The following is a 27,961-nucleotide window of genomic DNA, read 5'->3' as shown; positions in this document are numbered from 1 at the left end:
ATTAACTTTTGTTCCTGATTGGCGGTACTCTGTGGTCAGGTTTTGAGTAATTGACCCAGCAGCATTTAATTAGCCTTGGAAAACTCAAGAAGATAATGTATCAGACTTTTCTGACAGTAATAAGGCCCCCTTCTTGGGTTAGAAAGAGTCTGCCTCTTTACATGTGTGATTCATCTTGAATAGCTAATGAGGAGTTTGTGAGCAGATTTTCATCCATATGTCACATGTGCAAATGACTGTGGACATTTAGCTTCTTATATTCCATATAATTGAGTTTTGTTCCTTGCTTCAATGAGCTGTCCAATTTTTTATGTTATTGTTTTTAAACTGTCAATGTCAACCCCTTTTTTCAAGCTCCTTTCTCTACAGTCTGCATGTCTTAAAAAGAAATCCTCTTCCCTCACTATACCTTTTTTTTTTGCTGTGTGTCATGTCTTTTTAGATTGTAAGCCTGCAGGCAGGGACTGTCTCATTTTATTGATTACATATAAGCCACTCTAAGAGCATTTTTGACTGAGAAGTGGGATAAAAATAATTCAAATAAAGAGTCATTCTTTCAGCAGACACACCTGGAAAGCTAGCAGTGTTTTCCTCCTTCAAAAAAAGCAACACACACACACAAGCACATAATTGCTGAGAACTGGCCATAATATTTAATGTGACCTTCATAACAAATTTCAAATGAGGAAGACATGATGGACCAATACAGTGATGTTTCCAAAAACCATTGAATTGAAAATGCTTTCTCTTTCCTGACCATAAACATTCACAGATTTTAGGCGATGAATGTTGTACATTATCAGTTCTGAAAGCCACCAATACGAACTTCAGAACACAACTGCATGGTACCATGGGGAATGCTTGCATGGTATATAGTGGTGGGATACCCAGGAAGAGATCATTCATCAGCAGCATCCTACATGTCTTGGACCACACGTGATAAGCAGGGCCTGTACCTCTGGCCTGCACACACGTTCCACACAGAGAGCCTGTTGGGTAAGCAGAGCATTGTGGGATGTCTGGACAGTGGAGGCTATCCACACCTGCCCTCGATGGCCTTTTGTGAATGGAAAGCTTCAACCCGATACTGCATGCAGGCTGGACTAGGCTCATCTACTGGCACTGTGGTACGGAGCAAGGACGCTGTGCTATCTTTATTTGAAGAGAAGAATATACTAGTGACTCTCCTGGTAAAAGGGGGAGACTCACTTTGGTTACCTGGAAGCCCCGCTGTGATCTGAGAGGTTGTGAGGCCTAATGGTTTCTAAGGCCCTGCTCCTTATCCTAGACGTAATGCAGATGACCCCTCCGTTGGATTCCTCGGCTTCTAGCGCTTTTTCTAGTGGCAAGTGCAAGAAATCTGGCTGCTATTTCCTGCACTTGGCCCTTTCAGGGAAATGGCTGCTGGTTATATTACTGGCAAACAGACCTGCCTTCGCACAGGCTGGAATAAGCCACTGGTTTGTTCAAAGCAATGCCGTCAAGCAAACCGACGCAGCTATCAGAGGTGGCCATGTGCCCAACACATCTGAGTGTAGACATGCCTGCTGGCACCTCTAGACCCGGCCCCTGCCATGGTGTACCCCTATAGCCCTTGGAGGGAGGGGCTGGTCCACTGCATTCCCCTGAGGGGGAGAGGGTGTTGCACAATAGCAAGGGGAGGGGGCAAGCATATACGCAGTCCCTTGGCCTACTAATCTCTCCTGGCTTCGAACCGTATGGACTGCAAAATTATGTGCGTGTTACGGACGTTTGTCCCTAGTGGTAGAAGATGTTACTACAAGCTTCAGCTACATGGACATATTTAATTTAATTAAAATTAATGAACGGGTTTGAAAAACAAAATAATCCTGAGGTGCACACCCCTACGGTCCCCTTAGTATGCACAGCAAGTTTCAGGTGTCTAAATTTCTTGGTCATCACGCAGTGGTGCTGTCGGATGGACAGACAGACACACATCCTCTTTTATTATTATAGATCAGTCTTGGACCGCACTGGAAAGCTTTATCTATCTGACCCTGTGCTTATGTATTTTATCAACTGATGTTGTGTTAGTTTCAGTGATTGACACTTGTCTTTATCTTGCAATGGCTTAATAATAACAGCAGTAGTAGTAATGGTTAACGTTGCTGATGCACCTGAAGAGTTAATGGAAAGCCATACTTCTACTGCAAATGGTTGAGGTTTCTAACAGTGGGCCAAATAATTTTATTCAAGAGTCGCAATGTTGGTTAACAAAAGTATTAGGTATGGCACCTTAAAACCTTCCTAGAAAATAAAAGTATGCTCTATTACAATAACGTATTTTTCAAGGCCGTTAAGTATATCAAGTAAACAAGTTTCCTTGTTGTTGTTTTTAAAAAGGAAATACTTCCTCAACCAATCCTCCTCCCTCCTTAATCTTTCTATGTTCAATAAAAATAATGTACTTTTTTAAGCGATGGAAAGCGGTGCTGTCTTATGACGGGGACCATAACTCACTTGCCTTTGAAATACTTTGTTTGCAGCTAGAATCATAATCTAAAGTTGCTGTCAACCACATGCAACAACCTTTCCACTTACATTCACTGTTCAAGTCCTTTGGCTGTTCAGATTCCCATGCTAAAAATGTGCGCAAAGAGATGAGAATGTATAACATCCATTATGCACCCATCTACTCTGAAAAATGCATCTGTCCCAGAGACATTAAAAGATCCAGCCATTTACAAAAAAGAACTTGTATTACCATGGTACAAAACAGATTTCTCCAGCCTAAAGGACACACAAATCATCCATGTCATTTAATCCTGGGGTTTTAAAAACATTTTCTTTGCTTTGCTCGGCCATCTATTACTGTTTTCATCCTCCTCTGTGTCTTGCAGAACATGGCGGTCTCTCTTCTTTAAGAATTTCTTCCCAATAGTCCCCACTAAAGTTTCATACCTGTAAAGACCACAATATATTACAAAAAGGAGAAGGTGGGGGAGTCTACCCTTTGAGAACAATCAGGGTAAAGGAATCTCAAAACCTTCAAAGATCTTCTTAAGCATGCAAGAAGATGAACACCAACGTTCCCCAACCTGGTACATTCCAGATGTGTTGGACTGCAACTCCTATAATTCTCAGTCAGAATGGGAGTTCCAGCCCAACACACCTGGAGAGGACCAGGCTGGGGGGGAAGGCTGACTTACCCTATGATCTTTGATTTGAACAACAAAAGCTGGGCATATATATATATATATAAATAAAAGTTGGGCATATATATATATATATATATATAGAGAGAGAGAGAGAGAGAGAGAGAGAGAGAGAGAGAGAGAGAGGAGAATGCCTGAACAGGGCTGATAGATTGAATAGGGCTGATGGTTTAGATATGACTTTTTCTTTTAAGATGGCAGCTTTCTTAACTTTGAAGTGATACATACTGAAGGGATATCTCATACAGGATCCTGAATACGGTTGAAAGTTTCTAACTCAGGACACTGATTATCTATATCTATATCTATATCTATATCTATATATCTCTATATATAATCATCAATGTCCTGAGTTAGAAACTTTCAACCATATTCAGGATCCTGTATGAGATATCCCTTCAATATGTATCACTTCTAAGTTAAGAAGGCTGCCATCTTAAAAGAAAAAGTCATATCCAAACCATCAGCCCTATCCAATCTATCAGCCCTGTTCAGGCATTCTCCTCGTGTATAAGCTGTACGTGCATAGAGGGGGGCACAGATGTTCCACCCCCTCCCTTGCCATTCTCACCACCTCCTACATGGAGAGGGCAACTACAGACCCACCTGAGCCCCAGCCTGTTGAGAGACCAGAAAAGTTCCACCAGATATACAGTACTTACTTAAAATTTAAAACTGGCCTTTGTGTTTCAAGTTGTGGCATTATATTTGATTCTTACGCATAGCAAACATCTTAACAGTTTTTTAAAACAGTATATCTAGCAATGGTTATACATTATTTCATGGGAACCTTCTCTTAAGGAAATGGATGGCTATAAACTGGAACAAGTTATCGGCTGTAGCCAATTTCTAGCTAAGGTGCCTGAAGAAAGCAAAGGGTTTAAAAAACATCTCATCAGGTCAACAGCTTATTTTCCACTATAAAATACTCTCTTTTAAAAACAAGTGTTCTGTATGCCAGGCATTTGGGCCATTTTGGAGGTATGCATTTTTTAAGGAAAAAAAGAAGCTACACATCTTCTTGGTAATGTTATCTATGTCATAAATGGTAACTGTTACCTTCTGGCCATTTCTTCATCCGATACATCAGCCTCCATTGCATTATCTTCCTCTTCGATTTCTTCCGTCTTGTACCTTGAGTTCATCTGGATCATTAACTTCTGAAAATGAAAAACGGGGATATCAGTTTAAGTATTACACTCCTTGAAGAAAGTCAAGGAGACAGATTGGCAATAAGATAATATAACCATTAAAAAAGAAAAGAAAGAGATGGGCACATGCAGACTGTAGACCTGTGCCTACAAGCTTTTAACCATCGCTTTGCCTTCTATCCAGCTGCAAGATATACTCAAACACAGAACAGAGACTTGTAGCACCTTATGAATAACAAATCGATTGTGGTGGAATTGTTTTTGGCCCACTAGTGACTTCCAGTCCATAAATGGTTAGGATACAATAAATCTCTCAGCCTTTAAGAGCAGGGTTATTGAACCTCTTTCAGCCCAAATGGCAGAACTCCACTTTGGAGATGTTCTTGGGAACTACATTCCAGTGGTGGGTGGGGCTGAAGCCAAAGGGGGCAGGGCCACAATATCAGCATATTTTAGCTTACAGTTCTTACTGTAAGTCAGTAAGGCTTAGGAGAGGCATTTCAACTTTTTTTAATGGGAAACTTCATAAAAGCCAGGAAGCCACCAAACAATTGGTGTTCAGGGGAAAGGGTATGGGGGTGTGGCCATTTTGAGAATCCAGAAGGACTGGATTTTGGCCCCTGGACTCTGCAACCCTGCCTAGCCCTCATGAACAGGTTTCATGAAAATTCTATATAGCACTTAAGGACTTCAAATCTTCACATCCATTGCTCAATCATTTGTGAAAGAGCCCTCTGAGTATGATCATCTGTATATTTGGGACCAGAGGCAAGGGGATGTGACTGAGAGAACAATGGCTTGCCTAAGGCTGCTTGATAAGTTTGTGGCAGAGGTGAAGTCCGAAGCAGGGATTTCATGCTTCTTAGGTCAGTCTCTTAGCAATGATGCTCAACCAGATCCAGAGGGGATAAAGGTGTGCCCCTGACAATACCTCGACTTCAGGATTGAAACCTTTAAATGACATCCGGCCATACAGGAGGTTTTCACACGGCGCAAAGCTTCTTTCTTCTACTATAAAGCTCCTGCAACAAAATTATAAAAAAGGAGAGGCCTTAAGAGAGTAAAAAAAAACAAGTTTAGCTTAGTCAGCAGCTTGGCAGGAAATACAAACGCCATGGATTGCTCTCCAGTTTTAGAGGGGTTTTTTTTGTTGTTGTTTTTTAGCTTACTTCCACCCACACATGAACAACAATGCAACAAACTTACTCCTTTTCCTTCAGTTCTGGTAGATCCAAGAACCAATGCTCCTCACTGATTATTTTCTTTTCCTGCTCTTCAAGTTGCTTCTTGGTTTCTGAATCCAAGCCCCTTTGCATGAACTGAAATGGAAGATGCATCAACCATCTCTCAGTGGTCAAGATACATGCAATTTAAACACACTGACCCTGTTCAGACACATACTGGGGCAGCGTAGTTAGTGCTAACCACTCTCTAACCACCCTCCCTCCTGCAGTCCTCCCACCGCTCCCTCACGCATCCCAGCAGCCTCAGTGGCTCACATGACAATTATAGAAGTGGAGCTGCCAATAGCCAAAGCTCTCTAGTCGGTTTACAAAGATTAAAACATTTAAAAATACAATATACAGATTTTAAAAGCCAATTCCATAAAAACAGACAAAGAGAACAATATACAAGGACATATATCTAAAACAACATTCAACGAGCAATTCTAGCCGCTACAACACCCTGGCTTCAGTGCCAAAGGTAACAGCTGGCACGTCGCAGCACTATGAAGAGTACAAATGAACACAGAATGCTATCACACAAAAACAAAGCCAATCTCAACACTCTGCTTGTGTTATTGAGATCATTTCCTTGCAAGAATAAGAAAAAAGGAAGTAAATACCACCTTCCCCATTCCACCCCGCTTTGGATACTTTGGATATCATATGATATCGTCCCACAAGGAAGTAAAACTAGATTGAAAAGATGAGTTTCTGCTTGTGCAAATGTGTGCACAAAACAGAAGCACAAAAAGACATTAGAGAACCTACCCACCAGAACAGTGCATGATCTCTTGTGTACGTTCTTTTGCAATTATTTACAGAACATTGCCAGCTGTGGTGTGTGGAACGGCAGGCTGTGCACAGCAGGGTCACCTTTATTGTACATGTGTGTGCCCTAGGACTAGATGTGTCCACTCACCCACCCACCCATTAACTTCTAGAGACCCTGGGGAGTGTTGAATGCTGAAGAACACTGATGACAACATTAGCAATTCACCATCAATTACAACAAGGCATTCCCAAAAGACAAAAAAAAAATAGGGAGAAAAACAGGGACAGATGATTTATCAGAGTGGGAACATAACAATCCTGGTAAATAGGAACAGCTACGTAGTATGTTTACCACATTAGATATCTAATTTGTGTTTTTTCTATCCTGTATAACAAGGGTGTTGAACATTTTTCAACTCAAGGGCTGAATTCAATTTCAGAGAAGCTATATACCTATACTTGTATTAGTCAAACAAGATACATCCAAGAGGTTTGGCATGAAACTGAATATGTCTCACACATATCACCCCACTCTGCACTAAAAACATTTTAAAAAACCCCTCTACAATTTCATACAATGGTTTTTTTTGGGGGGGGGGGAGGGGGGCATTAATCAGAAGTTTCTCCTTTCTACTTTTATTACTCCTATTTTTAATAGATATTGTACTTTTAGTAATGTGCTACTGCTCTGGTTTGGAGGGTGGTTTTAATGTATTTTTCTTTAATCGTGTTTTAATGAGTTTTTAGCGTTGGTACCTCAAGACATTATCACCTTGTGGATCCTTAGGACAGAAAGGTGGCATGTACATCTTTTAAATAAATAAAATATTTAAACACTGGAGAACATTTTAGCCTTATGCAACGACAGGGTCAGAAAACATGAGCTTCTGAAAGCTGGCAGCGTCTCTTGTGCCTCTTTGTACTGTATTTTCTTAACAAAAACTTAACAAGTGTTGGTGCCTTCTCTTAACACTGCAAAATCCATTTCAGAAATGCAAGGAAAACATTATTGATTCAATGAGGTTCAGCAAGCTTTCCGAATGCCCCGAGCTACTGATTTAAGGATGCATGAACACCTTTCATGTTAGAAGAGTATTCCTAAGACACTGAATGGGGGCAATTGAAATATCAGTTTGCTATTTTAATGGCTGAGGCGTGGAGGAGTGGGGGGAGTTCCCTCACACTTCAAGAGAACTAGGAAGGTTCAATCTGTACTAGACAAAAAGTAAATTCTGGAATTCTCCATGAAGCATCCTCTGGCACCTTTTCTGCACAGTCCTGCATACATGTGCATGCTCTCTAGCACATATAGCCAGCGTCCTTCAGCACTGCGTTTGTGGGAAGGAGCATAGCCGAGTAGAAGAGCACATGCTTTGCATGCTGAAGGTCTCAGGTTAGTGCTGGGAAAGACTCAGGTCCAAATGCCCAAGTCACTGCCAGTCAATGTAGGCAACACTGAACTAGACAGACCAAAGGTCTGACACAGTATAAGGCAGCTTCCTACCTACCTTCAAGCTACAGACCATAGCTAAGTAGTAGAGCATATGCTTTGCAGGTACCAGGTTCAGTTACCAGCATCTCCAAGGGATGCTGGAAAAGGCTCCTATTTGAAACCCTAGCAAGCCAGTGGAGGCAATACTGAATTCAATGGACCAATGATCTAACTCTGTATAGTGCAGCTTCTTATGTTCCTCTTGGTCCACAGAGTTGACAGGGACCAGTAGGGGCACAGAGTCTCAGGTCTCATGTCCAAATTCAATCCACCTGGGATTCCCCAGGTGGTCACCCCCTTCTCCTGGCCCCACACCTTTTCCCCCAACTGTTTGGTAGTTTCCTGGCTTTTGTGCCGTTTTTGTCCCCATTCTAAAAGGTTGGAATGCCTCTCCTAAGGCTTAGTTATTTGCAGTAATGGATTTAAGCTAAAATATGCTGGTATTTTGACACCACATCTTTTGCCTTTGAACGCGGCTCCTGAGAGCTTCTCTGTTGAAATTCTGCCCTTGGGCTGAAAGGGGTTCCTCACCCCTAGAATCATAGAATAGTAGGGTTGGAAGGGGCCTACAAGGCCATCGAGTCCAACCCCCTGCTCAATGCAGGAATCCAAGTCAGAGCATCCCTGACAGATGGCTGTCCAGCCTCGTCTTGAACACCTCCAGTGTGGGAGAGCCCACCACCTCCCTAGGGAATTGATTCCACTGTCATATTGCTCTAAGAGTCAGGAAGTTTTTCCTGATGTTCAGCTGGAATCTGGCTTCCTGTAACTTGAGCCCATTATTCCATGTCCTGCACTCTGGGATGATCAAGAAGAGATCCTGGCCTTCCCCTCTGTGACAACCTTTCAAGTACTTGAAGAGCGCTATCATATCTCCCCTCAGTCTTCTCTTCTCAAGGCTAAACATGCCCAGTTCTTTCAGTCTCTCTTCATAGGGCTTTGTTTCCAGTCCCCTGATCATCTTTGTTGCCCTCCTCTGAATCCTCTCCTGTTTGTCTGCATCCTTCTTAAAGTGTGGTGCCCAGAACTGGACACAGTACTCCAGATGTGGCCTAACCAGTGCTGAGTAGAGGGGAACTAGTCCTTCCCGGGATTTGGAAGCTATGCTTCTATTGATGCAGCCCAAAATAGCATTGGCCTTTTTTGCAGCCACATCACATTGTTGGCTCATCTTCAGCTTGTGATCGACAACAATTCCAAGATCCTTCTCGCTTGTAGTGTTGTTGAGCCACGTATCCCCCATCTTGTAACTGTGCATTTGGTTTCTTTTTCCTAGGTGCAGAACATGGCATTTATCCCTATTAAATGTCATTCTGTTGTTTTCTGCCCAGCGCTCCAGTCTATCCAGATCACTTTGAATTTTGTTTCTGTCTTCCAAAGTATTAGCTATCCCACCCAATTTTGTGTCATCTGCAGATTTGATCAGCATTCCCTGCACCTCCTCCTCCAAGTCATTAATAAAAGTGTTGAAGAGCACTGGGCCCAGGACTGAGCCCTGCGGTACCCCACTCATTACTTCTCCCCAGTTTGAGAAGGTCCCATTGAGAATCACTCTTTGAGTCCGATTCTATAGCCAACTGTGGATCCACCGGATCGTTGTTTCATCTAGCCCACTTTGAGCTACTTTGCTCATCAGGATATCACAGGGCACTTTGTCGAAAGCTTTGCTGAAGACGAGGTATATGATGTCTACAGCATTCCCATGGTCTACAAGGGATGTTACTTGATCCAAAAATGAGATCAGATTCGTCTGGCAGGACTTGTTTTTGACAAACCCATGTTGGCTTTGAGTAATCACTGCATTGTTTTCAAGGTGCTTCCAGATGGATTGCTTTATCATCTGCTCCAGAATTTTCCCAGGGATTGATGTCAGACTGACTGGTCTGTAGTTCCCAGGTTCCTCCTTTTTACCCTTTTTGAAGATAGGGACAACATTAGCCCTCCTCCAGTCATCTGGCACTTCCCCCATCCTCCTTGATTTCTCAAAGAGAATAGACAGCAGTTCTGAGAGTTCTTCTGCCAGTTCCTTTATTACTCTAGTATGCAGTTCATCTGGCCCTGGAGATTTCAACTCATTCAAAGTCATTAGGTGTTTCTTGACCATATGCCTATCAGTCTCAAGCTGCAATACTGCCCTTTCAGTCTGTACTTCGCCTTTGCCAGGGGGGGTCATAGACCCTCTTTTGGGAGAAGACTGAGCCAAAGTAGGAATTGAGCACCTCTGCCTTTTCTTTGTCATCTGTTATCGTTTTGCCATCCTTATTTAATAGCTGAGCAACCATTTCTTTCCTCTGCCTTTTACTATGCACGTAGCTGAAGAAAGCCTTTTTGTTGTTTTTAGCATCCCTCGCTAACCTCCGCTCGTTCTCAGCTTTAGCCTTCCTGATACCATCCCTGTAATTCTGTGCTACCTGCCTGTACTCTTCCTTTGTTACTTGGCCTTCTTTCCACTTCCTATATGTGTCCTTTTGTGACCCTACTGTAGAGTCACCTGAATTTTCCTCTCTTATTTATATAGAGCCACCTGTTTTCCAGGGACTGGCCCAACGTTCTGATTTCTGTCCCTAGTAAATTATTATCCCTGTTTGCCTCCTGTGGGTGCCTTATTAAAAAGAAAAGTGTGAGTTGTTGGAATTGTAATTCCTGATTGAGCTTCCCACAAAGCAGCCGTCCTCAACACGGTTCCCTCCAGATGTTTGGGACTTAAACTCCCATCAGCCCCAGCTAGCACAGACTGTGTTGTGTTGTAGTCCAAGATATCTAGAGGGCACCATGTTGGGGAAGGCTAGAAGTTCAATATGGGGCAGGCTGGGTGCGGGGGGAAGGGATGGATTAATCTTGTATTCAGCATATATGTATGTGAATGCATGCCCATGGATGCTAAGGCACCATGCAGTGCACAGCCTGCTATTGTACACATTTCAGCTATACGGCCTGCTATTGTACACACTGTAGTTGCCAAGGTAGATTCTGAACTCTTAGTAATATATTGTAAGGAAGGACGACAGATAAGTGACTGAGCAACTGCTTTGCCTGCAGATGGTGCCCGGTTCGCCCCCAGTCAAAAGACTTCTTAAGCCTTAATGAGCTGCTGCCCATCAGGGTGTACAATACTGAGCTAGATGAACGAACAGTCTGACCTGGTGTATGCCAGTTACCTATCTTCTTAGTGGGATAATTCTGTTTTTGTTGTATACTGCTTGTTCGTTTTTAAATATATCTTTACTAGTGTGGTGTAGTGGTTAGAGTGCTGGACTTGGACCCAAAAGATCCAGGCTCTAGTTCCTATTCAGCCATGAAGCTCGCTGGGTGACTCTGGGCCAGTCAATGACTCTTACCCTAACCTACCTTACAGTGTTGTTGTAAAGATGAAATGGAAAGGAGGAGGATCATGTACTCTGTCTCGGGCTCCTTGGAGGAAAAGGCAGGATATAAATAAATAAATAATGCTTGAATTTACAGCATCTTCCCACAATGTTGTGAGGATAAAACGGAGCGGAGGAGGAGTATCATGTAAGCTGCCTTGGGTTTCTTGCAAGAGGAAAAAAGTCAGGATATAAATAAATAATAAATAAATAGGTTTCTCAGATTTTAAATCAGTGGAGGACAGGCTGTTGCATAGTAAATGAGTAGAGCGAAGGAGGAGAAGAAGTTTCAAGAATGTGCATGAGCAGAGGGCCAGGTAGGGTAGGGATCACAAAGTGATCCTTCCTAGGCGAATAAGGATTGTTACGAGCATGGCCCTCATTTTATTTTTGAATCCTTGGAAGGTGTGCGCCATTAATGTGCATGGCACTTTCCAGAGTAACACAAACGCCAAGGAGCTTACAACTTAAATTTCAAGAGAGGGAGATGAGAGTAACAGGAGAAGAATGTCTGTTAAAGTATCATAATGGTTTCCCCCAGATGCGTCTTGTAGTCCCAGATGATTGTGGGAGTGAAACTCGATGTCAACCCATACTGAAAACGCAGCCAAAAGACAACGATCCCTGCCTCCAATCCCTCCACACACATTCAATATGAACATGGCATGCGGAGCCATGCAGAGATACCCAAATTATTTAAGAGAAGAAATTTTTAAACAGATAAGCATCTTTAATCTTTGGAGAAGCCGAACCCCCCTGCATTAACATGGTGTGTCAACATTCATTCCGTTCCCATCCAACCCACCACTTTTTTTCTGCTGAGATGTGCCCTCTGTTTGTGAAAATGTCTTCAACTACAAAAATCACAGCATCAGTCCCCTATTTCTCAAATAAATCTGGATGATGCCATAATTACCGCACCTATTCTCAGAACTGGTGAAGCTGGGGCAGGTGGGGGTTAGGGGGAGAAGAGAGGATGCTTTGACAAAGTAACTGGTTACTCCTTCAATCAAAATGAATACATTTTCCCCAAAGCATTCAAGCTAACGATCATTCCATATTTTTTCTTTCTTTGTTTGTTAAAAAAATAAGACACCCAAAGAGCTTGGGATAAAAGTGTCTAACTACTGGTTTCAACACCTGCAAGGCAAGTAAAACTTAGTAAATCAAGATTTCTTTGGGCTTCCAGGAGTGAGCCATGACATCCTGGGGGAAATATATCAAGTGGTGGAAAAAGAGGCGAGGCTATGAGCTGCACTAAAATTCTCCCGTCCAGGGGCAATGTAGCACCAAGGGGTGGGGGGTGCTGCTTCTGCCACCGGCACGACATGCCATTTCTGGGAACACAGCGGTGTGTGAATAAGCAGCACCAAGGGCGATACAGGAAACGAGCCGAAGGGTACTGCTAATTTACATATTATTTGCATAGTGTTTGGGGTAAAGTGATGCACTCAGCACAATTATTCTGAAATTTGTTAACCCCCAAAATGAAAATAAAAATACTGAATTTGCCCTTGAAGAACTCTTGATACACGGACTTAGGAACATAGGATGATGCTTTATGCCAAGTCATATCATTGGTCCCTTTGGATCAGTATTCTCTACGCTGACTAGCAGCAGCTGACTGGCATGAGTCTTCCCTAGCCCTACTAAAGATGCCGGCTACTGAACCTGGGACACAGGAACATAGGAAGGTGCCTTATTCTGGCTCGGATCACAAATAACCCAACAACGGCCCATGGGTTATTTGAGGGTTGTTTCCTCCTCAAACAAGCCATGCCGCCCAGGTTCAGGTGACACGGCAAGCCATGCCCAGGCAGGTAATTAGGCAAATGGTACCCGGCGTCCAGTGCAGCTTGAACAAGCCACCCATAGTTTGTTTGAACTGCAGCGATCGTGTGAACCTGGTCACTGAGTCAGATAACTAGCCCATCTAGCCTGGTATTGTCAACACTGATTGACAGCAGCTATCCAGAGTTTCAGGAAGGATTTTTTTCTAGCTCTACCTGGAGATGCCAAGGATCAAACCTGGAACCTTAGGCGGGCAAAGTCTGTGTTCTACAATTGAGCTGTAGCTCTCCCCTTAATAATGGGAGCAGAAGAGAAGTGTGAATAAATTCTGAATTCTTTCCTTCCCTTTTAGCATTTCTGTTGCCATGGCCTCTTATAAATTTGAAAATCCATACACAAACAGACACACATACACACAGACACACACTTATTCTGCAAAATTTGCAGTTAGGGATCTAGCCAGAGCGTATGAACCACATCAAAACCTTTTAAAAAAGAAAAAAAGAAAAGAAAAGCATGTTCTGAGGTTCCTTGGTCTTTCTTGAGAATTATCAGGGGTTCCTCAGTGATAAGATCTGTAATGGTGGATGCGCTTTACTGAGAAACAACTTGGCCACCACTTCCAATCATTCCTTTTACCATGCAGGGTATTCGACATCACCATCCACAGGACCAAGGGAAAACTTTACCTGGGCTGTTCCACTTCAGGCTGTACATATGCATATGCGCAGAAGGGGTGGTTGTTCCCTCATTATTATTTTTTTAAGTGCTGCACACAGAAAATAGCACATCTAGGATTATGCTAGGATGAAAGCCTTCCCTTGTAAAGATAGTTTTGTATGTACAAATAATCTTATAGATGAAGGAGCAGTGAGGAAGGTGATTACCCACTCACTCCACCTTTGGCCTGAAATGGTTCGCCCCCCCCCCCCAGGGGGGGTGAGCTTTCCCGCCCAATTCTGGTGAATGTATAAACCAACCCTTAATTCCCACAGTGGAAATGGTGAGGCTGAGCTGCATGGAACTATTCCCTGGAAAATGACACAGAATGTACTAGGAGGGGGTTCTCATCAACAAAGTCAACATGGAAAGAGTAGGTTCCTGAAAGGTAGAATGTTTGAAAGCCACCAACATAAGTAATCAGGCAGTTGTGATTTTTCACGCCCCAACTTACACCTAATCCTTTTCCACAAACTGATGGTGACACTGGGATTAGTATCACCTCTTGAGCAAGAGATGTATATGTTGGGACTGTTGTCAAGCTGCCTCCTGAGGAGAGACTGAAAGGGCAAGTCTGTGTGGTAGGGATGCTCAAGGATTTTGTTTGGTCCACATTTCAAAGGGAACCAACCTGGTCTGCACCTTCCAGGGTAACATGCAGATCAGAACACAGTTATCCTTTGGATTCTGCAATTCTCCAAACGTTGTGATGCAATTCTTGGCTCAATATACATACCAAAACGCATTCAAAGGTACACACGTTTAGCAAGCACAAACTTGGAGATAAGTTTAGAAATGTATATTTCATGATAAAATATGATGAAAATACGTATTTAAATATGAATTCTCATGCAGATTTTTTATTTAATCTTTAAATTAAAGATTATTGCAGAAACAGGACAGAAAAGGCTTACAAATGAACATGTGTCAAACTGACCCGGACGAGAAATAGACAGATCCATTCATCCCTAGTCAGTGGGAAGGGATTCGTGGTGAATGTTCACAAGTTATGAACTTTCCACAGTTATGAACTATCACTGGTCCCCAAAGGTTTGCAACTGAGATTCAACTGTGTCTGCAAAAGCTGTGCTCGGCTTCGCTTCTCCTTTTCAGAATCTCTCTCTCCCCAAAACTTCGGAGTTGGTGTTCATCGGGGATCTGGAGGCTCACTTGACTTTCAGCAAGCTCTGCAGTGAAGCATTGGGAAGGTAACAGAAAGTAGCCTCCAGTGCAAGACAACTTGCTGATCTTGTTTAACACAGCGTCCCAAGGGACACTGACACGCAAGCTGTCCGCTTTCTGCTTCAATGCGGAAAGAGAAAAAGACATCCCAGATAGTGAGAAGGGCTGGGTTTTAAAGCTTCTTGTTCATTCAGAAGTCCCCAAGAGCAGAAATGAAATATGCAGGCTTTGTTAATAATTACAGCCAGCACCATTTTTTTTTAAGGCATGTGCAGGAAGAGAATTTCCATGTCTGAAATAAACTGACCATAAGAGTTTCCTTAAAAGACAAAGCACTTAGGAATGCTTAAGAGCACATTTCATCTCACAACAGCAGCCTGGAGCAGGAGCCTGGTAGCACTGTTCAGGGCTTGTGTGCGGTGGGGGAGATTTAAGGAGGGGGGAGGAAAAAGAGTACACTATACTTTTTCTTTTTTTCCCACTCTCCTCTGACCTTCCTGCCATGCTATATGTTGCTAAAGGTTGCAGATGAAGGCAGAGGGCTTTATTGCTATATATTGTAAGAAGAGTTTCTAGAGAGTGGGAACAGTGGATTTAGTTGTAGTTAGCTTAGAATGGCTACTGAACTCAAACACGCTCAGCAACGCTTACAAGAGGGTAGACAGAACGGAACCTAAGTGCATACGACTTAAAAGTTAAAGTTAAAGGTGTCCCCAACCAGTCATGTCCGACTCTAGGGGGTGGTGCTCATCTCCATTTCTAAGCTGAAAAGCCAGGGCAGTCCGAAGACGCTTCCGTGATCATGTGGCCGGCATGACTGAACACCAAGGTGCACGGAACGCTGTTACCTTTCCCACCGAAGCGGTACCTATTTATCTACTTGCAATTTCTTGCTTTCGAACTGCTAGGTTGGCAGGAGCTGGGACTGAAGACGGGGCACACGACTTACTGCACACCAAATGTGCACACCAAATATTTTTAGAAAGGCCCCCCCCCCCCAAGCACACACATTCTTCACAGGAGGCAGAGATTCACCAGGATGAGATGCCAGAAAATAGGGACTGTCCCTGGAAGATAGGGAGACGTGGGAATGTATGTCAGTTACGCACACCCAGGAAAGCATGCATTTCTCTAATAGCAGCTAGCCAAACAGAACAGCAAACCTCTATTGAAACAGGAGTTTCAAAAGCACTTCGTCAGGTGGGTCTTTTCCCTTCCCTCTGTAGAAGGGAAAAGACCACTGTATCACCTGGGCTCCTCCAACTCAATTTCTCCCCAGTTTTGTGCACTGCTACCCCATTGTCCTGAAAGAAAAAGAAGTGCTATTGTTCACACCATATTCTTGATCTCATCTCAGAAAGCCTCCGAATACGCATGTGTGCTCCAGAGTATATCCAGCTGTCTTCAAAATGACTTACTCCTTCGTAAGTCTGCTTAGACTTCTAGCCCAAAATATTTAAATTCAGACACCACCAGATTTAAGAGAGAAACAGATGGACGGAGGATCCAATCCAGCACTAGGAACAGAATGTGTAACGCCCATTTGCATGCATGAGAGACTTGATCTTGAAAGGTTAGCTTTAATCTTGGTTGGATTGGAGTGAGTGTGTAATGTAACATATTTCAGCACAGTTCTTTGTACTACAAACAAACCACATCAGCAAGACTGTTTGAACTTAAAAACCCAATCTTTATCTATTCAGGGCTACAACAGCTTCTCAAATTTGTGGTGCCGTTCAGGATTGATTAAACCAAAGTGATATAAAGCTCAATAATTTCATATTTCTTAAACGAGGGGCGGGGAACCTCTTTACAGAATCATAGAATAGTAGGGTTGGAAGGGGCCTACAAGACCATTGAGTCCAACCCCCTGCTCAATGCAGGAATCCAAGTCAGAGCATCCCAGACAGATGGCTGTCCAGCCTCATCTTGAATGCCTCCAGCCCAAAGGATGAACTCAATTTTGGCAAAAAAATATTGGGGGGCAGATTTGGCCCCAGGACTGAGGTTCCCCAGCTGAACAATGGTGCAGTTCTGACCACTACGCCACCTTAATTTACACATAAATACAGCATTATTTATGTGGTACAGAAAGGGACACTTTCCATAAATTTTAGATAACTTGATCCTTATTAATTTTAAATCATACAGCCCTAATATCACAATGCCCCTAAACAAATCTATGGTGCAACTGCACTTAGAATACTTCATACAGTTCTGGTCACCACACCTAAAAAAGGATATTGTAGAGCTGGACAATGTGCAGAAAAGGCCAAGTAAAATGATCAAGGGGCTGGAGCATCTCCCCTACAAGGAAAGGTTACAACAGCTGGGTTTGTTTAGCTTGGAAAAAAAGGCGAGTAAGAGGAGACATGATAGAGGTGTACCAAATGGTGCATGGTATGGAGAAAGTGGATAGGAAGACATTTTTCTCCCTCTCTCATAATACTAGAACCCAGGGTCACCCCATTTAGCTGATTGGTAGGAGATTCAGGACAGATAAAAGGAAGTACTTCTTCACACAGTGCACAGTTAAACTATGGAATTTACTTCCACAAGATATAGTGATGGCCACCAACTCGGATGGCTTTAAAAGGGGGTTGGTCAAATCCCTGGGGGAAAAGGCTATCAATGGCTACTAGCCCTGACAGCTATATGCTACCTCCAGTACTAGAGGCAGTAAGCCTATGTACACCAGTTGCTGGGGAACATGGGCAGGAGGGTGCTATTGCTCTCATGCCCTGCTTATGGGTTTCCTGGCCGACAGGTGGTGGGCCACTGCGTGAACAAAATGCTGGACTAGATCAACCCTTGGACTGATCCAGCAGGGCTCTTCTTATGTTCTTATCATCTTACAGAATAATACTGCTGAATGGATAACTTTGTCAGCTACCTGAATTATTCAGATTATTATGATGAACCAAGTTATTATTTAAGAGAAACTTAGTACTTACATTTTTTTAAGGAAATCAGAACGATTCAGTATGATTTTTTAAATCACCAACTTTTAGCCACCCTGGTTCCATTGTCCATTTTGCAGGACTATCAAAAGCAATGGTAAGAACAGACCACAGAACAATGGACTGGCTTAAGATTGGGAAAGGAGTATGGCAGGGTTCAACCTGTATGCAGAACACATCATGCGACGTGCTGGGCTTGATGACACCAAGGCTGGAGTTAAAATCACTGGAAGAAACATTAACAATCTCCGATATGCGGATGATACCACTTTGATGGCTGAAAGCGAGGAGGAGCTGAGGAACCTTATGATGAAGGTGAAAGAAGAAAGTGCAAAAGCTGGGTTGCTGTTAAACCTCAAAACGCCCATGATTATGGCAACCAGCTTGATTGATAACTGGCAAATAGAGGGAGATAACGTGGACGCAGTGACAGACTTCATCTTTCTAGGCGCAAAGATTACTGCAGACACTGACTGCAGCCAGGAAATCAGAAGACGTTTACTTCTTGGGAGGACAGCAATGACAAATCTTGATAAAATAGTGAAGAGCAGAGACATCACACTGACAACAAAGGTCCGCACAGTTAAAGTAATGGTATTCCCCGTAGTAACCTATGGCTGCGAGAGCTGGACCAGGGAGGCTGAGCGAAGGAAGATAGATGCTTTTGAACTCGGGTGCTGGAGGAAAATTCTGAGAGTGCCTTGGACTGCAAGAAGATCAAACCAGTCCATACTCCAGGAAATAAAGCCAGACTGCTCACTTGAGGGAATGATATTCAAGGCAAAACTGAAGTACTTTGGCCACATCATGAGAAGACAGGATACCCTGGAGAAGATGCTGATGCTAGGGAAAATGGAAGGCAAAAGAAAGAGGGGCCGACCAAGGGCAAGATGGATGGATAATATTCTAGAGGTGACGGACTTGACCTTGGGGGAGCTGGGGGTGGCAACGGAAAACAGGATGCTCTGGCGTGGGCTGGTCCATGAAGTCACGAAGAGTCGGAAGTGATTGAACAAATAAACAACAACTATCAAATGACAGTCCTTTACTCAGCTGGAAAAACAGCTTTCTAAATTCCAAGCCATCACTATAAAGCCTTCAGGAGCTTCAAACAGTAAGACACCTGGAATATTTCTAGCAATAGTTGTTTTATATGACATAAAATCATATAATGGTCACCTTTGGCGGTGAAAAGTTCCTGAGGTTTGAATGAAGGAAAGTAACCAAAAGAAATGTAGAAAATTACAAGAAGGAAAAGGATGAAGAACTGGGAAAAACAGGTGTGTATGCCCACAAAACTGTCTGTGAAAAGTGAACAACAAGATGCAGTTAATCAGCAGAATGTCAAATAGGAAAATAATGGACAACGAAACTTTCAAGATAAGCCCGGAGCCTGAGGCAAAGGTTGTATGATAGCAGCAAGTAAAGTGGCAGTCAAGACCTCTGAGGAAAAAGTGATGTCCTTTAAGGTGAGCTCAGTTAATGTACAAACAGGACATATAGTCAACAGTTGTCTTTTTTTCACTTCATGCAAAGACTTGGGGGGGAGAGAGTATTGAAAATACCCCCAAACTCTGAGGAACACCAAAGAGGCAGCTGCACGCCTCCTGCTTCTGGGTACATGATCTGGCTGGCCACCAGGTTACGTTGCCAAATGAACGTAGCAAGTGTGAATGGACTGAACTGAACTGCATTCTGTGCAAATGAAGGTGTTCTAGAAATTGCATTTAGTTTTTCAGTCTCAGTCTGTATCTCACCCTGCAATCCCAGCTATTCGTAACATGGTTCCAGTGCCTGATGCCAGCTAAAGTGGTTGGGAGATTTGCCTTCTCATCGGCGCAACCAGATTTCCTATTATATAAGGAAATTACAACTTATTATGGTCAGGAAGCTGTTGATCAAACTTAGAAACCAAATGGGTGTCCCTCAAATGACAACTCACTTAATATTAGTGGCTTTGCTTGGAAGGTTAACAGAATTACTTTGCAGTAAGTGGCCTGAAGAAATGTTACAGACTGATTTTAACCAGGTTAACTCAGAAGCGCCATCGATCCAAAACAGTAAAGTTCACTTCCAAATAATTAGGCTTAGGGCAACAATAGCCTGGGCAAACCCCATTAAAAGTGGGGCTTTACTTCCAAGTATATATGCTGAGGGTAGGGCAGCCTTTGCCCTTTTCTCAATTCGTAATCATTTTCCAGATAACCCCTTTTAATCGCTGTCATATATATGGCAACCTCCATACGATGTAACTGCTGCAGATTTTGCAAAATGAAATAAAGAAAACGAGAGAGGGAAAAAAGCAGGCACATTTTGCTTGGTGCCTGGGTTGAAGGCTCTTTTTAAGTACAGCTTGAAAGATGGAGATAAAACGGAATGGCACAAACGTAAAACCGAAGCAAACAAACCATGAAGGCCTGGCTATATTGCGTTATAAATATTTAATGAATATTTATATTTTTAAAAATTAATGGCAATTCACCTCAGATGTTGTTCTCTGAAAACGGAGCTCTCATCAATCATGCCACTGCATTCTTCAACTGAATTACACGTTACATTACAGGACAGGAACGGAGTCCATTAGCCGCTGAGCTGAGACTAATTCCACTTTGGACTCAACACCAGATTTGCAAATCCAAGGACAACAGCTAGGTCAGTGTTTTATTAATATCCCCCCACCCCTGTCACACAGATACATTAATGAGACAGGGGAGAGGGGGCTGAATGAATAGGGAAATGGTGGGTGATGTTAGCATGCTGGCAAATTCTATCTGGTAAAAGAATGACCTTTAGGCTGAAAGAACTGTAACACTATACACATTGTAAAGCAGGGATCTCCAAGCTTTTTGGGTCAGTGAGTATATTTGGAATTTTGAGAGACTGTTGTGAGTGCCTTCACAAAATGGCTGCCTATGAGTGTGGGGCTTTCCCATTCATAAAATGGGTTTCAGACATGGGCAAGTGGGGCCTACAATAAAACCTTGAAGCTTGGGAAGCTCCTGTTCAGTGTTCCAGCCAGCCATGCCCTTCTGCAGGATATACCATTCCCTCCCCGCTACCTGGTTTTATTTATTATTTATTTATTTATTGCATTTATCTCCCACCTTTTTTCCTCTTGCAAGGAACCCAAGGCAGCTTACATTATCCTCCTCCTCTCCATTTTATCCTCACAACAACAACCCTGTGAGGTAGGTTGGGCTGAGAGTCTGTGACTGGCCCGAAGGCACCCAGTGAGCTTCCATGGCCGACTGGGGAGTAGAACCCAGATCTCCCGGCTCCCAGTCCAACACTCTCACTACTACACCACACAGGCTCTCTGTTTTCTGTAAACATTTAAATGCACACCCCTAAACACACTTTCTTCCATACTTTTTAATCTTTCTTCCAGTCTGCCCAGCTGTGCTCCTGCAGACCCGAGAAAATAAAATAGATAGTTCTTTAAAAAAGAAAGAAAATCAAACCAAGTGTATTCCAGAAAAATACAAAAATGGAAGATCCATGGATTCTGATATTATCAGCTCTGCTTGGAGAACCTTGGTTATGGGGAAACCCAGAAATATTAGAAACAGAGAAACATTTCCGGTGAAACGGAGCTCTAAAATCCACAGAGAAACTGAGGAACGAACAGCTCTATTAAAATCCTAGCTTTGGCTTCCAAAACCCAGCCTACCACTCAAACTGCTCTTGTCTCTGGAGGGAAGAAGACTTGTTTTAGGAGACTGAAGGATCAACTGTATGAACTGTTGAGCCATTGCGTCTCTCTCAGCCTTTGAAAATTCTGCCCCCAGCCCCTAAAACGTTATCTCCCGCTTCACACCAAGTATAAGTTGTGCGTGCGTGCACACCCACACACAAATCTTCACGCACATTATTTATTTATTTATTTTATTTACTGCATTTATATCCCGTCTTTTTCCCTCTTGCAAGGAACCCAAGGCGGCTTACATTATCCTCCATTATCCTCCGTTAACCATTAAGCATATGAATCTTACTGCTTCTGCATGACTTTCTCTGAATGAGCACGAAGATGAAAGGGTATTAAAGCCTTGAAAGCGTCTAAGCATGTACAGAGTGCTTTCCTTTCACCACCACGACCCAGGCCAGCATACATCCCAAAAGCTGCAAACAGCTTACAAAACAGAGATTGGTTAGTGCTGGGGGGAAGGGGGGAGAAGCCATAACTTCCAGTCTTTCTTAAGTCCCAGCACAGCTTAATTTGGCTGGGGCTCAGCCTCAGGATTCCTCCCCCCCACCGCCCGCCCGCCCAAGTAAGGTAAAAAAAACATAGAAACTGTAATTTTGCATCTGCTCCTGGGCATGTGCAGAGTGCATTTTCAAATCCACACAGGACCCTGCCCTAAAAGGAGGAAAGGAAGGTTCCCGGGGAAAGCTACGCGGAGAGAAGCATCGAGGTCGTGTTCCATCCAGCAGCTCTTTTCGACGCTTAAGCAAGGCTCCCCGAGTGCCCGAACTCGGCTCGGCATGCCTACGAAGCCATTCGGCTCCCCTCCGCCCGAAGCCGTTCGGCTCGCCTCTCCCTGCCCCGAAGTCCTTCGGTTCCATTCGACTCGGCGCGTCTCCGCCCACACCCGAAGCCGCTCGGCTCGGCTCGGCTCGGCTCCCCCCCCAAGCCGAACTCATTCGGCTCCAGCCGCCATTGCTCACCGCGCTCTCCCCGGCCGAAGCCGCTCGGCTGGCCTTCGCCTGCCCCCGGAAACCGTTCGGGAAGAGTCGGCTCGGCCCCTCCCCTCTCCGAAGCCCTTCGTGGGGGCTTCCCTCCTCGCCCGCTCATTCTTCTAATCTCCTCAGCGGACTCGTACCTTCATGCGGAGGAGGTTCTTGGACAGCTTGCTCTTCACGTCCCGAGCCATGGCGACGGCAGGCTTCGGGGCTCCGGAGGACGCGCGGCTCGACGCCGGCCTTCTCAGTCAGGCCCCACTCTCGCTCACCGGGCCGCGACCTCGTCGTCGTAGCGCTTCAAGCCTGCAGTGGCGCTGCGCATGCGCAGTCCTGCCCACGCATGCTCGCTAGCATCCGGTGAAGCCTTCCCCGGGCTCATGCCCTCACTTGGAAGCATACCCCCCCCCCCTTCCCATTCAAAATGTGGATACGTGAAAGGCATATAGTTTCGAGGGTAGGGATCGTGCAGAGTGACATATATATTTCAGCAGCTAAAACGCGTTTAGAGCAAAGGACAGGGATTTATTTTCGGGGAAGAGGCAGAGCTGGCAAGGATGGAGCATGCGCAGTGTCGCACAAGGAAGTCAGCGGCTCGCCCTTACTTTGCCCTTAGTAGCTTATCAACTGAACATACCAAAAGAGCCCTGCTGTCAATTTAGACCAGTATCCGCTTTACAACAGTAGTCAGTCAGATGTCCCCAGGAAACCCACATGGAGGCAAGGGCCTTCCCACTCTGTATGTTCCCAGCACTTGGTCTGCAGAGGTATCCAGCTGCTGTATATGGAAGCTGCATTTCGCCATCACATGGTTGACTACTTAACCAATAGCCATTGATAAAACTATCCCTCCACTATGAAGGGACCTTGCTTCTGAGTAAATAGGTGTGCTTCAGACTGGTCATATCAAAAGCAAATTCATAGTAATAATAATAGAGCTTTTTTTCTTTTCTTTTACTAAAAAGGTCATGTAAGTTCACAAGCTTAAAAAGTTTCGATTTTATTTCATTAGTTTTCTAAATTCAACTGGAGCAAAAACAAAACAAAACATTGATTTCAAATCACAGAACTAACTTTGCAAACAAAAGCAATGTTTGATACGACTGATTGGTCAGTTAATAAGAGGAGCCGTCTGTTCTCATCCTATGCTCCTCTTGAGAATTTCTCTCCTTGAGCAGAGCTTTTATTTGGCACTTCATTTAGAGAAAGAGGAACAGAACATTGCAGTTAGATTTTAAAATCTAAGAAAAGAAGCACAAAAGTAGCTTGCCAACTCAGCAAATATGATTTCCTGTTTATTTCAAATTAGGGTGGCCCTGTGTTCTCTTTTACAGAGAACAGTCCTCTATTTCAAGGGCAGCCAGAGGACTCCTATTTCAAGGGTTGTCCTGGTCAATTCCAGTTTAAAGATAAAGAACTGTTGCCTATCAATAGCACCTGAACAGCAGGTTGAACAGGTAGGCACACAGTGACACAGATCACCTGGTCACGCTCTTCAACACAATGGTGAGATGTCCTGTATTTCTATTAATCTCTAAAATTGCATCTCTCTATATAAATTAGAACATGGAAATTTTATGCAAATCACTGTTCTCTTTTGTTCTCTTTTTTTGGCGATCTATAAGTGGCCACCCTATTCCAAAGTTGATAAAGGGTTTGGTTGGAATCCACACAGGCTCCACACTGAAGTAAAGATTTTGCTTGATAAGTAGTCATCTTTTGACAATCAGACCCAAACAGACAACTTTCAGTGCAATCCGGTGCATGCTTGCTCAGAAGTAATTCCAGTTGTGTTCAGTGGAGCTTACTCCCAGGAAAGTGGGTTTAAGATTGCAGCCTTAGGATGCAATCCTAACTAGATAGGTGGCCGCCTCTGAATTCGGAAGCGACAGCCTATCCGAAGCAAAGCAGGAGAGGCACAGGGGGAATTGATCCCTCCATGCCTCTCCTGCCTTGCTGTTTTTTGTAGACAGCCGTTTTCGGCTGTCTAGTGGCAGGGGGCCTGACCAGGAGAGGAAGCTGCCATACCCATACGACACATTGGATGTGTCTCTCCCCACCCTGGAATGCCCCCCAGCCACACCCCTTTTCAGTCGCTCCGTGCTCCTCTTGCAAGCGCGGAGGACAGGTCTTCTCCGCGCTGCCTCCGAGGCAGTGTGGACGACAAGGGTGGTCAGTTTTCCGGGAGCCAACCTCAGAGCACAGGCTCTGAGGTTGGTTCCTGGAAATTAGCATATCCTATGGGCCGCTAGACAGTGTTCAGCAGCGATAGGATTGCTCCCTCCATGGTCCAGGTATTAGATTTTGACAGAGGGCAAATTTCAGACAGCTGGTCTATCCAAAAATGCTCCCTGCTGAATTCCCCCCCCCCAAAAAAAAGAGTGTGTGTGTGCATGTGAGTGACAGATGTACTAAAAAACAGTTGATGTGCATGCCACCATCCCTTACCCGGATGTCATCTCTTGTCTGACATTGAAGATGAGAAAATAATGGATTGTGTGCTTACGCCAGCCGTAGGTAGAAATTTCTGCAAGTCCAGATTGCACACCTGGGCACTACATGTCTATTTGCTATGCCAAGACAGATGCATGGAAACATGACAGCTGAGTTTCTCAAAGCCTGTCTTTGCCTGTATATCATCTCATTCTCCACACTGGGGATAAGAAAATGATAGAACCTGTTCATCTGCCACTCTTATGGGTAGGCCTAAATCCTTGTAAGTCCAGTTTGCACATCGTATTTCCACATTTTTGCTTGGACTGATAAGGGATCTAGGCATGCATCAGTGTCTTATTACCTGTTTTTGATTGAGCTGAAGTGACTGATTTGGTGCCCTCCAGTTGTTTTGGGCAACCATTGCCCATGCTGGGGGTGTTGTTGGGCATTGAAGTCCAAAATATCTGCAGGGCATCCAGCTGGGGAAAGCAGGTATACATTAACTGGTAGTGAGTCCATCACGGGAGCCTTTTCCCAGCAGTACCTAGGGATGGCATGGACTGAACCTGGAACCTTCTGCATGCAAAGTACATGCCTTGCCACAGAAGTATGGCAACTTATGGATAGCTGTGGATACATAAGCTTTATACTGAGTTAGACCACTGGTCTATCTAGCACAGCAGTGGACAACTTGTGGCCTTGCAGATGTTTTGGCCTACAGCTCCCATGATCCCTCACCATTGGCTAAGTTATCTAGGGCTGATGGGAGTGGTAGGCTCAACCATCTGGAGTGCTACAAGTTACCCATCACAGATAGCTCAGTATTGTGTACACTGACTGGTAACTGTTCTTTGGCACTGCGGCCAGGGGTCTTTTCCAGCCATATCCAAAGATGCTGAAGATTGAACCCAGGGCCTTCTGCGTACAAAGCATATGCACAGTCACTGAGCTGTGGCCATCCAGTCCTCAGCCCTTGTCAAAACAGTCATTCTGTTGGGGGTGGTGATGGTTTATTCCCTGTCTCCTTTGCCTTTCTTTTCCCTCCTCCATCATTCTCATGTCACTCCACATTCCAAATTTAGTTTGTAAACTACTTGGGGGCAGGGATCTTTCTGTCTAATTTAAGGCACCCTGCAAAACACCATGTACACCAATTGGCACTGTATATAAATAAGAATCATAATTGCCGCAAAATGCAAAAACAAAACAAAACATCACAGTCTATTTGTTAACTATGCTGAATGCAATCCAGCCGTTCAGGCACTAGCAGCTTTGCAATTTCCAAGGTCAATATGCCGCTCCTGTGACTTTAATAAAAAAAATGATGCTGGGGGCTTGTTTCAGAAGGATTGTATCTACAGGTTATTTTAGGTGTTGCTGTTTTTCTTTTTTCTAGAGGGATAGGTGCTGATTGATTGAATTGTCATTTCTTTTTCTTTCTTTTTAAGTTAGTTGCTGAAATATCATGTGGTATTTTTAACAGTGTGATTTGTTTAAAGAGACAGCTTTTTCATAAAGCAAACCAGGTGAGAATTTTTAAGTGCAGGGAGGGAGAAAATGAAATGATCTCAATGTGCTCAGCCTTTCATCACTAATTCACTGGGGTGGAGGCAGAAATGTTGCCATTTCTGTAAATAAGGCAGCAAGGGCACCACCATGACCTTTAGTTTTAACCTCAGAAATGGCACTTCTTAGAGCTTAACTGTTGGAAAGTCTGGTGTGACTTACAGCAGAGTTGCTTTATACAAAGAAAGTGTAGTAACGCAGCATTTGGTATTAGAAGGAATAAATGCAGGCTAGAGCCAGTTGAGAAGAAGTTCAAATCAACTTACTTTACTAGCGCTTTTATACACATTGTAGAAGAAGTCTATCTGATATTGTTCAACTGCAGGCACCCCCTAAAGCTGGGTGTTTGAGTGCAAGTAAGCTGTCAGGGTTGTATCTGAGCCCATAGAGTCCGAAGGCAGCTCTGATTCTGAGGAGGAGATACTATTCGTGGGGGAGGAACTCTCCAGACTTCAGAGGCGCAGCTGGAGGGGGAGCCCCCACCCTGCTCACATCCCTGGGAGCGACAGTGACCCAGGCATGGAAAGGGAGGGACAACTTGAGCTTTTAGACATGAGGCACAGGTGCAGGCACAAGTGAGAGATTGCAGGAGCCGAGCTTAGGTGCTCAGCCCGATTGGCTCGATGTCAACAGCTGTGCCCAGAAGCCTCACAGGAGAGGGAGAGATCCTCCCTCCCACCCCTTAAGTTCAGAGAGTTGCTGCGTTTTTCCCAAACAGAGATCAACTGATGTCCTAACCCTTAGAAACCCCTAGATGGCTGTTCTTTTGTAGTTCCTCTGAGTCTCAGGCAATTAGCTTCTGTATGCTGCATTAGGATGAATGAAATTAAAGCCTTTGAAAGTAGCCTTTTTGTCTGAGTGTTGATTCTGGCGATTGGAGGATTCAGTAGGCAACAACGGCCCCCCCGATATAAGCAAAGGCATGAGATATAGTTAGTTACTTCCCTCAGGGAGAGAGCACACGTTGTTTGTTGCAGTCGTGAAGAGGAAGGGGAGGGAGTGGGAGAAAGGAACCAATCAACATGGCAACAAGAACGATGAACAGGACAAGCAGCTGTTGATGCAACATGTTCTCTATCACCTCCTAGTGTCTGGAAGCATGCAGAGTTGTTCTGATTATCCAGCATTAACTAGATGTTACGAGAGACACTGATACCTCCCACCAATTCAGACCTTTGGAGGGGAGGGGGACTGCTCTGTGTAACTGAAATCTCAGAAATTAGGTAGGTAGGTACCATTGGATCAAGCCTTCATGATGGTACCTATACTTGGGAACTCCCTTGCCTAAGAAGCAAACTTGGCTTCTTTGCATGTGTCTTTCCTGCAGTTAGTGATGACCACATTCTTCCTTTTTAATGATAACTGAATTTTTCCATCCCCTGGTGTTTATCTCACAAGTAGGGATGTTGGAGGAATCCATTTGGGGAATGGAGCTTGGTGAGCTTTTG

General features: G+C 44.0%; 1 protein-coding gene across 2 annotated transcripts; it reads right to left on the bottom strand.

The window, feature by feature from the left end:
* Positions 1-420: 420 nt before the first annotated feature.
* On the bottom strand, positions 421-22,824 carry MPHOSPH6 (M-phase phosphoprotein 6). 2 transcript variants are annotated; one of them, XM_084812862.1, is made up of 5 exons: positions 22,655-22,824; positions 5,534-5,646; positions 5,259-5,349; positions 4,236-4,336; positions 421-2,922 (listed from the first exon to the last, which is right to left on the bottom strand). In XM_084812862.1, exons 1-5 carry the CDS (start codon positions 22,703-22,705, stop codon positions 2,781-2,783), a joined length of 498 nt encoding a protein of 165 aa, XP_084668988.1. In that variant the 5' UTR covers positions 22,706-22,824; the 3' UTR covers positions 421-2,780. The 2 variants fall into 2 exon arrangements, with proteins under 2 accessions (XP_084668988.1, XP_084668989.1); XM_084812863.1 differs by lacking the exon at positions 22,655-22,824 and adding an exon at positions 11,165-11,299 and having other exon boundaries at positions 629-2,922.
* Positions 22,825-27,961: the final 5,137 nt, after the last annotated feature.

Source organism: Heloderma suspectum, chromosome 8 (genome assembly GCF_057233095.1).
Source record: "Heloderma suspectum isolate Gila_16-S chromosome 8, 16-S_ref, whole genome shotgun sequence".
Lineage (NCBI taxonomy): Eukaryota > Metazoa > Chordata > Lepidosauria > Squamata > Helodermatidae > Heloderma > Heloderma suspectum.
This window is presented reverse-complemented; position numbering and strand designations above follow the sequence as displayed.